Raw genomic sequence first — 13,147 nt, 5'->3', positions numbered from 1 at the left:
TCCCTGAATCCAGTGATGTCAGCACCATCCACTCCAGTGTCCAGCACAGGTGGAGCCAAGGCTTCAGCAGCAGGGATGCAGCTGACTCGTGTCCTATACATACAGCTGATGCCTCCAGTTCTAAGGTAAAATCCACCTGGACCATGTCTCAGATTCCAAAGATGGCCAGGAATTTAAAGTGAATGCCCACCTCCTCTCCCTGTTGGCCCTCCACTCACCCTCCCTTCCCTGTGCCTGTTTGCCACCCCCATCCACAAAGGTCTTGATGATTGTTGACTGCTAAAGAACTTCTAGAACTGATAGGAGCTTCTAGAGCAGCCCAGGGCTGCCCTGAGCTCCCAGACCTTCTGCTTATCTTTGTATTCCCCATCACAGAACTCGTCCGTAGTCACATCAGCATCTGGAGGAATGCCTTCTTCATCTCCCTCCATCCAATCCAGGGCCATGCAGACCAACCACATGCATGGTTACTCACGTGTGCTCTATAAATGGCAAGGGGGGCCCTGCGGCATTGTCCGTGTCAGCCTGTATGAGGACAACGTCAAGTACAAGAGTATCCTGGTGAGCTGGGCATGTGGAAATCCCCTGGGGCCCCTCAGTGGTTCAAGCAGTTGACACATAAGGAAGGACATGTTCTCTCCCTGCCTTCATGGAGCAGACTTCCTGGTGGATGGTGAAAGACAGGCAACCACCTGCAGAGGCAGGAAGAGTGTGAGTTCAATGGCAGTCAGGGCTAAGGATAGTGGACATAGGGGCTGAGGCGGGCATGTGGAGTGAGCACGGCCTGGGAAGAGCTTGCTGAGGTGGCCCCAGAGAGGATCAGGGAGGGGACAGCCCACCAGGCCCAAGGAAGACATGTGCTGGGCAGCCCCTGGATCAGCCAGGAGCCCAGGGCCTGAAGGAACAGGAACCAAGGGGAAGAGGTGGGTCCAAAGAGGTGTGGGTCACATCAGGCCCTGTGACTGCTAGACAGAGCTTGACTTTCTCACGGGGGGAGACAGAGCCACTGAAGGGTCAAAGGAGAACAGGGATAGCAGGTGACTTTTGGCCTCAAAGTGGAGGTTGAGCTGATGCATGCAGATACCAGCCAGTTAGGGCTGCTGCTGTGACCAGCATGGACAACATGAAGTGCCCATGAAGGTGTGAGCAGGGGTAGATGCTGGATGGGATGTGCATATGGAGCCATGCCTGGCCCCCTGCACAGAGACTGGGCCTAGGAGCCTTGTTCCATAACCACCCCGGGTGCTCCTCTCTTGTGGCCAGGAGCAGGGGTAGTTTTACTAAGCTCTCACTTGTCTGACCCATGTCCTGATCCTGCCTCCAAATTGGTCCTCATTTCAAGGTAACTGCATTCTAGACCTTGCTGACCACAATTGCATCCTGGAACCCAGGGGAATCCTGCTGACCTGTAGCGTATCATCCAGCCCCTCCTCCTCTCTGACATTTGGGCTCACACTGGATGCGTGCTATTTCCTGGGTGTTCACTGCTACGTGGAGGGGTCCTGGAGGGTCAGGGGCAGGACAGGGGAACACCATCTCCCATGATTGGGAGGCAGGAAGTGAGAGCGTGAGGGCCATATTTCACTCCTCAGTTCCCACAGTCTGTTGCATGGTCACTCTTTGGCTCCTGAGTTCTTGGCCTCATTCCATGATCTCTTGTGGGTCCAAGGGAAGAGCATGTGGCCCCTATAGACCCCACCCTGAATAGACTTGGCCCATAGGATTTCTGGCAACTGCACTGTGAGGGATCAGGCTCCAGGACTCAGGCCCTGAGAGTCTGTCCCTGATCCACCACAGGTGACCAGCCAAGATAGGGCTCTAGCCGGGATCAGCAAGGCCCTGGAAGAACACAGCCTGCATCAAGACAAGCCAGAAGACTACAAGCTGGTGCAAATCGTATCAGACTATCGAAGTAAGTCAGGAGGAGTGTTGGAGAGGGTGGTGTTGGAGGGGGTAGGCATGAGCCCTGTCCACAGCCTAAAGATCCGAGGCACACTGGTTCCAGTATACCTGACAGCAGGGTGAGAAGGCACCCTGTCCAAAAACAAGGTGCTGATGGCAGCCCACAGGGCCCACAGCACCTTCTCCCTCCCTGCTCTATCTCCCTTGTGTACCCTTCCCTGGATGTGACCCAGGCATTGGGAACCTAGATCAACGCTCACACCATTGAGGTTCCCAAAGAAAGGGCTTTTCACAAGATGGTGAAGAAGAGGGGCTCAACTTGAAGGGTGTTCTGTGATACTGCACCTCCAAAAGCACCATGACTGATGGACACAAGTGCCAAATATGCACAGACCATCTTGTTATGATAGTGAAAACTAGACAAAGTCTCCTCGATCCCCTTTGGAGGCTTGAGGGAGCCACCTCAGTATTCTAGGAAGTGGGGAAGTGAAAGAATCCAGAATAGCACTGACCCAGAGCCAGACTTCCTGCCTCTGAGCTCTTAGATCAGTTAATCACACTCCTGGGCCTGCTCCTTATCCCCATAGGGGAGAGAAAATTCAGCACTGAATGCACACATAGCATGCCTGTGCACAGTAAGGGTAACTTATTCCCAGTGAGCTGATCCTCCTCTCCCAGCCATTAACCCAGGCAAAGTAAAATAACTCCCACCTTTCCTAGAAGGAGGTTCGAAATCCTCTCCCATCATTCAAATGAGAAATTGCAGCTGGGAGGTGTGAAATAGGGCAGAAGGACCTGTCCTACAGAACAGGAAGACTGAGGACTGGAGCAATTAAGAAAGGAGATGAGTCACCATGTCACTGAAGCCAGAGCAGTCACTCCAGCCTGGTGTTTCTTTCTAGCTTGTTCTAGGCCACAAAGACAGTTGGAAAATAGAGTCAAAGTGTAAATACTTTAGGATCCCGCTCGGAAGGCCTGGCTCAGGTGGTCTTTGCTGGGCCTTAGTGGTCTTGTCCTGGGTAGTGCTGGATGTGGTGTATGTGCACTGGGTTCTAGAAAGTCAATTTCAGCCCCTAGATCCTGAGCAGTGAAGCTGGCAGGGCATGGTGGTGAGAGTACATGACCTCATGGCAGCTCCATTCTGAGGATGGCAGTTAGAGTCAGAGTCACTCTTTAAATAAGTGTCCTTCATTGTTAGCTGCACCTCTGCAGAGTCTTTCCTTCAGGCAGGTGTCACTCCCAGGGCTCCTTTATGGTTCTGGAGTTGGAATAGGGAATTGAGGTCCCTGGCTGGGGCCTTCTCTCATGTGGACACAAGTGTTGGGGTGTCCTGGGGTCCTCCAGGGCACAGCTGACCCCCCTTCTATCCCACCCCCCAGTGCTGCAGATCCCACACAGTGCAAAAGTTTACTACACTATGGATCCCTCAGCCCATCACCATTTTCTTCTCCTGAAGCAAAACACACCTGTGGATGCCAAGGTGAAGGACAGAGCTATCTCAGCCCTTCTGGGGAGTATGAAGAAGGGACCCAAGTTCCAAAAGGGGAAATTCTAAATGGCCCTGATGCCTGCCAGCTCAGGGTCCCCCTTCCCAGGTCTGCCTGGCCAAGTAGTTTTGCTCACCCCAACCTCAGTGGGCCAGGCCAGGCAGGCACTTCCCTGATATGTCCCTGATCTATGTCTGAAATAATCCACTTTCTCGATAAATAAAAAAGAGCTTCTAGCTCTCTTTATTGAACAGGCCTGTAAGTAAAGAAAATCTGGTAGCAAAATCCTCCTCTCATGTGTAGATTTTGGTCTCTAAATGCTATTTTACATGGAAAGAGAAGAGGGCACCTGGGAGGTATGTGTGAGTCCAGGTCTTGGACAGGAAATGCATGAGAGGTCCCTGACAATTCTTGCATCCTGGAGAGCAAGGAATGGACCCAAACCCACAGGACAGGTTTTCAAAACATGAAAGGAGCCAACTGCAGGGTCTTATGGTGACCCAGGAGCCACCAGGGCCATCCCGCTCCTACTATGGCCTGATTCTGTCCTGGCCTCACTGGTCCTTCTCACTGAGCTGCTCCATGGCCGCAAACCAGGCTCCAAATGATTCATGTGGCACAAGGGCCTCATAGCAGCAGCCCGCCTGGAGCTGCTGGAGCTCCTCCACCATCTGGTATTCCTGGGGCCAAGGAAAGGAAGATGTATCATCAAAACCTGGGTGGGCTTGCTGGGTGGGACGGGGTCCAGGGGCTGGTTTTAGTCCTGTGGATCCCTCACCTCTTCACTCCCTTCCAGGCTCTGCCTGCCCTCAGGGCTGACTTCACACAGCTCATCATCCTAGAAGTTGTTTTCATCCCATGCACAACCCCACCCACTATCCCCCTCAATTTCAGAGGAAGCTATGAGCAGCCCTGGGGGGTCCTGCCCGGGAGGGTCTCTGCTTATCACCCTGACCCCACCCCAGCCCTACCCCTGTAGTGATGGCCACAGCTACTCACCTTCCTTTTTTTTTTCAAAATTAATCTTCCTTCCCTGGAAGGCAGAGAATTTGCATTCATCATAAAGGGGCTCCTAGCCATTGCCAAGCCCATTGCCCCTCTGCCCCTGTCATGCTTTACTACTGCAGGTTCAACATGCACTGGGCAGCCCAGACCACAGATGGACTCAGGCAAGCCCCTCAGTTCCTTTAGTGGGGACTGGGAGTGGTGACAGAGACCTTCCAGTCCAAGTTGTGATGAACCAATGGAGAGAAGGCCCCTTGGACCAGCCTCCATCTACTCTTCTGTAAGAAGTTCATGGCACCCCAGCTCCCAGGACATCTGTGAGGCTCCCAGGAGACATGATGTGCTCACTGCTGAGAGCTCAGGGCTCACAGAAGGACCTGTCCACCCAAGGCTCAGGGCCCCTTTCCCACCCTACCCTGGTCCCCGAACAACTCACATCCAGATACTCTGGCATGGCATACTCCAAAAGCAAAAATTGTGTGAGGAAAGTTCTCAGGCATGGGACCACACCTTGAATGTCACCCGGTGGCATTGGATAGGGTGGGGATGAGCACAGGCTCTCAGGTCCCCCCAAGACCCCACTTGGGAAACTCCTCAGTCTCAGACTCCAGGGACCACCCAGCCTTCCTCTAGGACACTTTGCTGTAACCCTTAAGTTCCCCTTAAAGCCTCCAAAGACCCCAAATTCCTCTGCAGCCACCTCCCAGGACTGACTTTTCTTCAGTAACCATGTGTACCCCTCCCCTACTCCAGCCACCCTGAGTCAGCCCCTCAACGTTCTTGCTCTGACTGGCTGCAAGGAGACCCCCAGGATTCCCACAGCTCACCGTCCTAAGGCCAGGAGAAGGGACATTGAAGGGAGGCTTTCCAGGCTCAGTGGACTAGAGGGACAGGCTTGAGAAGGGCCCCCATTCTGATTTGGAGGCCACCTCACCCCAACTCCTTTGGCCTCAGGCACACTCACCCTCTCTTGCTGCTGGTGCTGCTTCTGGACTATTTGGGGATTTGCCTCCAGGGTGGAGAATTTAGAGATGGACCTCTGCCAGGGTGGAGAATGAGGTCAGTGAGGCCCTCCCCCTCACCCATTGTCCCATGGGTCTTGAGCACCTGGGAATAGTGGACTGCGGGAAATCTGCTGCCACCACATGCACAATGTCCCCAGAATGACCTTGTGCATACGGACTGCTCTCTTGAGCCCGTTTTTTCATCCATGGTGTGAGGACACAGCACTGAGCCCTACAATGATCCCCTCCCCCTGCCCATGAGCCAAACATCCTTCTTCATCTTCTTCCAGAATAGGCCAGGCTGGATGTTTTCACAGAAACTTTCAGTGAAAAACTAAACACCCCACCTCCTGAGCCCTGACCCCAGCCTCCTCTTTACCTTGATGATCAGCTCACTGCCATGGGAGAGGTTGTGCTCCTTCCAGTAAATCTCTGACAGAGTCAGAAAGAGGCAGAAGCTGTCCCTGGGGGAGGGCAAGAAGGAAGGAAAAGGTGGGAGTGGGGGGGAGGGAGTAAGGGCTGAACCACCTTCTTTTAGCTGCTTGGGACCCGGACTGCCTGGGTGGGTGGTGTTGAAACTGGGTAAATCTGAGCACTGCAGGACAGTGTGGACTAGTGAGCTGAGCTCTCATGTGTGCACAGCAGGGACTCCCATCCCTTTCTATCAGCAGCTCTTTTTGCACATGCTTTTTTCATTTGGACAGAGTGTGTTACTGAGAAGCAAACACTTAACATGCTCCCATTTGGCTCCACTCCATAAGGGACGGAGGAGGGGAGCAGTGTTGAGGCAAAACAGCTCACCTCAGGTGATATGGAGACCTAGAGCTACAATCTGCCTGGCCCTACCCAGGAGCTGCTACATCCCAGACTCCCTAAGTGGCGATTTCCCCAGGTCCCTCACCCAATCTTATGTCCCCTAGAGAGAGGCCTGCCCACCTGGAAACTTCCTCCCATGTCTTCAATAGACAGAGAAGTGGATAGCTCTGGAGACCAGAGATGATGGCATAGAAGGATGATTGGTTATGGAGGATTCGGCACTCCTGGGAGGGAGAAAGATACACCATGAGAGTGGGTGTGAGTGTCCCCCTGCTCCAGCTTCAGCTCCCACAGCTGATATCCACTCCCTGGATGAGACAGACACTGATGGAGGCCCTGAGGCACGTCATGGACACAGAGTGACACCCATAGCCATCCTGAAGAGGTAGCCTTGTTGGGAAGGGAGGATAGTGCAGGACTGTGCTACAGGCCAGGAGGGCCTGTGGTCCTGAGAGCCAATAAGTATAAAGTGGGGTTTCAGGACACCAGAGAGAGCCCCCTGAACATACCCTGGCCACCTCGATCCAGTGCTCCACCACCCTGGCCCTGGCTGGGTCCTTCATGCTCTGGTTCCCGACGCAGGTGGACATGACGCAGTTCATCACCCGGTTGAAATGGGTGATGGTGGCATGGACGGTGGGCGCCATTTCTTCTTTGCATTTTTTGTTACGCTGGGACCAGATGGAGCCCAGGCAGTGATAGGGCACCACCTTCCTGAAGAGATCCTGGGGAGGAGGGGATGTCAGGAACCATGCCAAGCTCAGATCCCCTAGGCCCTCCTGACCTAGGCCAGGGTCCAGTGGTCTCAGGTGGGGCTTGGCAGGCTGAGGACAGGGTGTGTTCATTGTTCCCTGAGGGGACCTAGCACTCTAGAGTCCTCAGCCCCAAGGCCTACAGGGGAGAGAGCTCCATTTTCAAGTCCATCTCACAGCCCCCAGCCCCCAAGGTGCCTCAGACTTCCACAGGCCCAGGTAGCACCATCAACCCTCATTATAATGCATCCTCGGATGCCATGTGGTCAGGTGCATGGTCCCTGTGGGGACCCAAGCCTCTGGGTCCCTGCCTAAGGACCCAGTACACATAAGGGCCTATCTAGTGTCAATGTGATGGAGAGCACCAGCACTGTGTGGGACACCATGGGGTTGGCTGCACCACAGTGAGCTCCTTCAAGCCTCCATGATGAAGCCCCCTCAGGCTTTCTATTTCTTTGCTCTCATGTCATGTTCCCAGTCAGTGCATGAGGCAGAGATGGTTACTGTCCAATATCTACTCTCCAGAGGAGTGAAGCATGGGCTTAGGGAGTAGTAAACTTGCCCAGGTTGAAATTCTGGGAGTGGAGCCAGTGTTTGAACCCAGATCCTAAGATTCTGATTCAGGAGGTGGTAAGGTGGGCAGCAGTTCCCAGAAGGAAGAGCCTCCCAGCCCCACCCTATCATGTCCAGCTGCTCACCACATCCATTCGGGTCAGCTGCTGTGCCACCAGCTCCGGAGGGAAAGCCAGGAGGTTAGCATTCTCCTCACTCAGCCTGATTTCCAAAAGCAAAGTACAAGTGCAGGAAGGTTCTGGGGGTTTGGCCTGCCCCAGTGCTGGGTCGAGCCTTGGCACTGGCTCTGGTGGTGGTGCCAGACTTGCCTCCCCCTCAAGAGCTGTTGCTGCTGAAGGCAAATTAAGAGGCTGTGGTTCCATAAAGGGCACTGACTTGAAATGTGTAGGTGACTCTGGAGGTGGTGGTGGGAGTGCCTCCAGCTCAGGAACTGGTGATAGAGATGGTGATGTGACTTCTTCCAGCATGGCTGCAGGTGCAACATCTGAGGATGGAGCTGTCTCTACCATCAGAGTCGGCATTGATGGTACCTCCACAGGTGTCACAGGCCCTAGCACTGTGGGTAGAAGGGGTGGTGGTGCTAGAGCCACCTTCAGCTCCGGAGCTGGTGCTACATCACCTAATGCTTCAGGCTCTATTTGTTGTCCAAGCACTGGGACAAACTCAGGAGCTGGCAGCAGAGGTGGAGATGGAGCTTCTTCAGGCTCTGGAAGTGTCCCTGTGACTGCCACAGGTGGTGGAATTGGCAGTGGATGTTGTCCTGGAGGCATTTGCTGCTCTGGGGCTGACAAATGAGCTGCAGAAGAGGTAAGTTCCACACCGTGAATTTCTTTAAGTGTCTTTAAGCTCCCACTTGAAGTTCCCACTACCTTCTGGGGAAGATCCAGCCCCCAAAACTGTTCCCAGACTTCAGTCTCCAGGTGACTTCTCTGGGGCTCCTCTTTGTTCCTGACCTGGTGGCAATCCCTGGTAGTCCCTGCCTATGGGTCCAGTCCCGGTCCTCACCCCACAAGCTCACATACTCCCATCCTGAGGCGCCCTCACCCTTTGGCTCTGTCTCAATGGGCTCCAGATGGCTCCTCCCTGACAGTAGAGCTATGGCTCAGCACTCCAGGGTAGAGCCAGGAAGATACACCTGGGCGTAGCCCACCAGCAGCTTGAGGCAGGGCGAGCCTGTAGGTTCTGTGAAATCCTCAGCATACTGGTCCATCCAGGTGCCCAGCAGCGAGGAGACGGTGCTGAGGACAGGAGGGGGCAGCAGAGTCAGACACGGGCCTTTCCTTCCACGCTGCCCCAGGAACCCTCCCATTGGAAAATCAGGTCCATAAGGACAGGAGAGGTTTTGACTGGTCTCTCCATAGCCGGGCATGGACACACAGTGGGAGCTTCTTCAATATGTCAGGGATAAGGGAAGAAGATCTGTCCTCCTCCCCCAGGCCCTCGTGGCCCTCCCCCCAGGCAACTTCTGCCCCGCACAGCTGCCTCATCCTCTGCCATGCATCGTGTGTGTCTCTTCTTCCCACTGACACTGCCCTCCCAAACGTCAGCAGTGCAGCCACCCTGCCATCCATGCAGGCAGACAGGAGTGAGGTCAGGGCAGCTTTGGAGCTGGCTGCTCACCACCTCCTGTTGTGGGTCTGCACAAGGTGGTGTTTGGGCTCCTGGGGTGTGATTGGGCTGTGCTGGGCAAGTGTCCTCTGCAGCCAGTGCCCCAGGACCCCACCCACAGCTTCCCTTGATGCCTTTCCAAGTGGAGGGGGAAGCCCTCTGGACTCTACTCTCAAGGGAGCTCATAAGATGGGCGGGGCTTTGTGCTCTGCCCAGTCCTTCCCTGCCACCTGTCCCCCAAACTCCAACACTGGTCTCTGGGGAGGAGAGCCCCTCCCCCCCCAAGTGCACTCACTTCCTCATTTCCAGGCCTCCTCCTTGCCTGTCTCTGCCACGGAGGCTCCGTCCATATCTAGAGGAGACGTGGGCATGTCACAGCTGACTCTCTTTGAGAGTACCCCTGCTTAAGGTGACACCTGTTACAGCCTGCAGCCCCAACTCCAATGGAACCCAGAAGGGCAGGGACTTTGGCTGGCTTTGTTCACTGCGTGAAGCTGCCTAAGGAAGTGCCTGTGCCTAGTAGACGCTTGATGTATATACTTGATGAAGAAGTGCCCTAAGTGGCACCTTCTCAGGCATAGGGTGGGCCTGGACCCCTCTGACGGGCTACACTGGTCCCTCCTCTTACCCACCAAGGTCAGAGGCCCAAAAGGGACCTCAAACTCCCTGAGTAAAGAGGAAACTCGGGGTCAGTAAGTGGGGGAGCCCGGGAGCCTCTTCACTGGGAGGAGGAAAATCCTGTTAAGGAACAACCCTGCCCCGCCAGCCTCCCTGCCCAGGGAGCCAGGCTCAGGGAAGCACTTTCCATGCATCCTCACTCTTAGTCCTTACAATCAACCCTGCAGGTAGGTACCCTGACCCCCCTCCTGCCCAAGGAGGAAACTGAGGCCGGTGGGTGAAATGACACTTCTGAGACACAAGTAAGTTGGGGGCAGAGCAGTCAAGGCAGCAGGGACGGGGCGGGCACTCACCTTCTGAACAACAGGTGCAGGACCTGCTCGGTGGTGGTGAACACCCGGTATGTCCCCAGGAAGGTCTTGACAAAGACAAGGTCCCCCTCCTGGAAGGCAGGCACCAGGTGCTCGACCAGGTTCTCCCACGGGCCTGCCTTGACCATGCGCACCATGCGGTGCTCCTCCCTCGAGCGGGCCCAGACATTCATCCTCTAGGGTGGGAAGAAGAGTCACATGTGCTGAGGGGCAGAGCTGGGGACCCCCGGGTGGGGCTGGGGCTCTGGGCAGTCCTGCTGTATCCAAGCCCTCAGCGCCTTGAGGCCAGGGTCACGTGCATGCCTCCAGCAGAGAAAGGTCCTCGGCCTCCTTTTGATTTGGAGGTGAGGAGGTAGTTGAAAGGTGAGACTCCAGACCTGGCAAAGGACAAGGGCCTGGGTGTCCCTGGGGGAGACACCCCACTGCAGGGCCGAGGAGCTGAACTGACACCTCAGGGTCCGGCAGACCCACCTGGTCAGTAAACGACTTCCTCCACTGCTCATGGGGCCAAAGCCACAACATGATGCCATTTGCCACCCAGAACTAAGACCAGGAAACTAAAGGAAAATGCAAAGAGACAATTCCATATGGGCTGCAGGGATGCTGCCACCCACAGAGACAGCCAATGATGATGGAACTGCTCCAGCCTTAGGCAGTTCCCGTGTCAGTCGCTGGTGAAAGGGCTGTCTGTGTGTCCTCTACCCACCCCGCCCATTCCAAAGAGCCTCTACCGGGGTGGGGGGAGGGAATATTGCTTAGGACCCATGGTTGGTGCACAGGGCACCAGTGCTGAAAGGGGAAAAGGAAAGGAATGTTCCAGGTCCAGCAGCACTGAAGGCCAAACCGCTGCTCTAAGCCTCTTCGCTTCTGGAATATTGGCAGCCAAGTCAGGCCTCAGCTCCTGACCTGAGAAGGGCAAGAGGATGGTCATGGGAGATGGCAAGAGCCCTCCTAAGGAGAGGAGCTGTGTGGCTTGGGGCACGTGTGGGAGGACAGTCATGAAGACTGCTGCCCGGGGACATGGGGCCAAGGAGTGGAAACAGAAATACAGCAGCCGAATGCACACAGATCTGACGTGGGCCCACCCTGCAGCCCACCCTGCAGGGAAATCCCTGCTAAGGCCTCCTTTCTGAGGTTCTTAAACTTTTGAGGTGACCTCCCCCTGGTCCATGGAATGGCAGTGCGGTGGAGGGTTGTGGGGCCCCAGATTCCTTGGGAAGTGGGCTATTGGGCACATCAGGGGAGAAAGCCCTGGGAGAGAAAGTGGGGAATGCCAGATGGGAGATAGGCCCCCCCCCACCCTGCTGTTTCATACCCCATTGATCCCTACTCCCACCTGGTACCAGCGCTGGCCCTGGCCAGGGCCTCGACGGACCTGCACCTTCTCTATGTAGATGGTGTAGACGAGCCCCTCCTCCAGCTGTTCCCCCACCATCTGCATGGAGTTCTGCAAACACAGTGCCCAGCAGGTGGGACAAGAGGGTCAGTGAGAGGCCTTCCCCAAACCACAGGGGATGCAGCACTTCTTTGGAGCCAAGATCCAGGTCAGGCCCAAATGGGGGTCACCCTTTCCCTGCAGCCCCATTGGAGAGGAGATGACAGTTCAGGGCTCAGGATTAACACTGATCCACATGAGAGCCACCCCCAAGACACACCTTCCCACCCTTCCAGCCATGGCCTGGCAGGTGACAGGGAAGGACCTACTGGGTTCCCATCCCTGACAGCCTGCTGCTTCCCAGGGTGGCCCCTGCTTATGCCTCCCCCACACTGGGTGGTGGATGGGACATGGGGCTGCCAAGGCAGGAGCTCAGTAGTGGCAGGTGCTCAGTTGGCTGTTCCTAGGTCACCCCATGTTACCTTTGGGGACCTCCTGGTCAGTGGCCTGGGGCTTTGTGGCTGAGGCCTGAGCCAATTTCGAAAGCCACCAGAAGAGGACTCATTCCTACTTTGGTTGAGGCCTGAGCCTCAGGGTCTGCGAACGCAGCAGGAGAACATCCTGCTCTGTCGAGCGTCTCCTGCCAAGTGAGCTGGGAAGGGGCTGCCTCTGGAATCTGGGGGCCTGGTTACCAGGGTTCCAAGTTCTTTTGGGTCTGTGACAAAGGCAGTGAGGTCACCTCCTTCAGTCCCCTTCCCAGTGCCCTCTCAGGACTAAAAACTCCACAAAACTCCCTCTGCATGTCTGTCTGTCTATCCCCCTCACCCAGATCATCTTGTTAACTGGTCAAAGTTCTGCCCACACGTCCCTCCCCACAGCTTCCTGGAAGGCCTGTGTTCAGCTCGGCCCTGGCTCGGCGACGCACCTGGGTGCAGACCTGACTCCCTTTTCTTTTCAGTTTTGTGACACCACACTAGTTTCTGAGGCTTCCCAACTCTCCTGCCCAATACACTGGGAATCATTCTAGCATCTGCATCCTGGGCACATGGTTAAGTCAATGTTGGGCAAACACTGCAAACCCCATAGTCTTGTGTAACAGATTGAATTCACAGATATAGACATGGAATAAACAGGAAGGTGATGGAGGGAACATTGAATATAACTCAAATCAGCCCTGGGCAGGGCTGTGTGATCTTCATAAACTCACTCCCACTCCTGGATTGCTGTCTAAGTCTGTATCTTGATGTGGTTGAAATGAGATGAAAGTCAGATATTGCTGCTGGGCCAGAAATCCTTCCAGAGGCTTCCCACTATATTGAGGGTCGGAGGCAAGTGCATCCTCTCAACTTCTGTGCTGTTCTGCCTGTGCCCTCCTTCCCTGACATCTTTACTTCCAGGTACAAGCAGCCCCATGAACCCCCCTTGGAGATAGTCCTGGCCTCGGGCCATGCTTCTCAACAAAATGGCTAAATGTGGATGTCCTGCTACGACTTACACAAAGTGCTTTTCTGTCTTCACCACTCTCCCTTGTGAGTGAAGTCTCCCTCTCTGGACACCATCCCAATGTGAATCTTGCTGATCAACACAGCAGAGCTGGGAAGCACCTGCTCCCCCAGGTAAGCCTCAGGTGAGGCTC

General features: G+C 55.2%; 2 protein-coding genes across 2 annotated transcripts; both read right to left on the bottom strand.

Annotated features, from left to right (window-relative positions):
• Window positions 1–3,605: 3,605 nt before the first annotated feature.
• On the bottom strand, window positions 3,606–6,933 carry LOC131275692 (ral guanine nucleotide dissociation stimulator-like). Its single transcript, XM_058286753.2, has 6 exons — window positions 6,724–6,933; window positions 6,335–6,438; window positions 5,778–5,862; window positions 5,359–5,433; window positions 4,389–4,422; window positions 3,606–4,069 (listed from the first exon to the last, which is right to left on the bottom strand). The coding sequence occupies exons 1-6, from the start codon at window positions 6,859–6,861 to the stop codon at window positions 4,017–4,019; spliced, it is 489 nt and encodes a 162-aa protein (XP_058142736.2). The 5' UTR covers window positions 6,862–6,933; the 3' UTR covers window positions 3,606–4,016.
• Window positions 6,934–9,438: 2,505 nt separating this feature from the next.
• On the bottom strand, window positions 9,439–12,095 carry LOC131275547 (ral guanine nucleotide dissociation stimulator-like). Its single transcript, XM_058286224.2, has 4 exons — window positions 11,994–12,095; window positions 11,473–11,583; window positions 10,119–10,312; window positions 9,439–9,499 (listed from the first exon to the last, which is right to left on the bottom strand). The coding sequence occupies exons 2-4, from the start codon at window positions 11,575–11,577 to the stop codon at window positions 9,439–9,441; spliced, it is 360 nt and encodes a 119-aa protein (XP_058142207.2). The 5' UTR covers window positions 11,578–11,583; window positions 11,994–12,095.
• Between the last annotated feature and the right edge of the window lie 1,052 nt (window positions 12,096–13,147).

This window comes from Dasypus novemcinctus, chromosome 23, assembly GCF_030445035.2.
Source record: "Dasypus novemcinctus isolate mDasNov1 chromosome 23, mDasNov1.1.hap2, whole genome shotgun sequence".
In the NCBI taxonomy this organism is placed as follows: Eukaryota; Metazoa; Chordata; class Mammalia; order Cingulata; family Dasypodidae; genus Dasypus; species Dasypus novemcinctus.
This window is presented reverse-complemented; position numbering and strand designations above follow the sequence as displayed.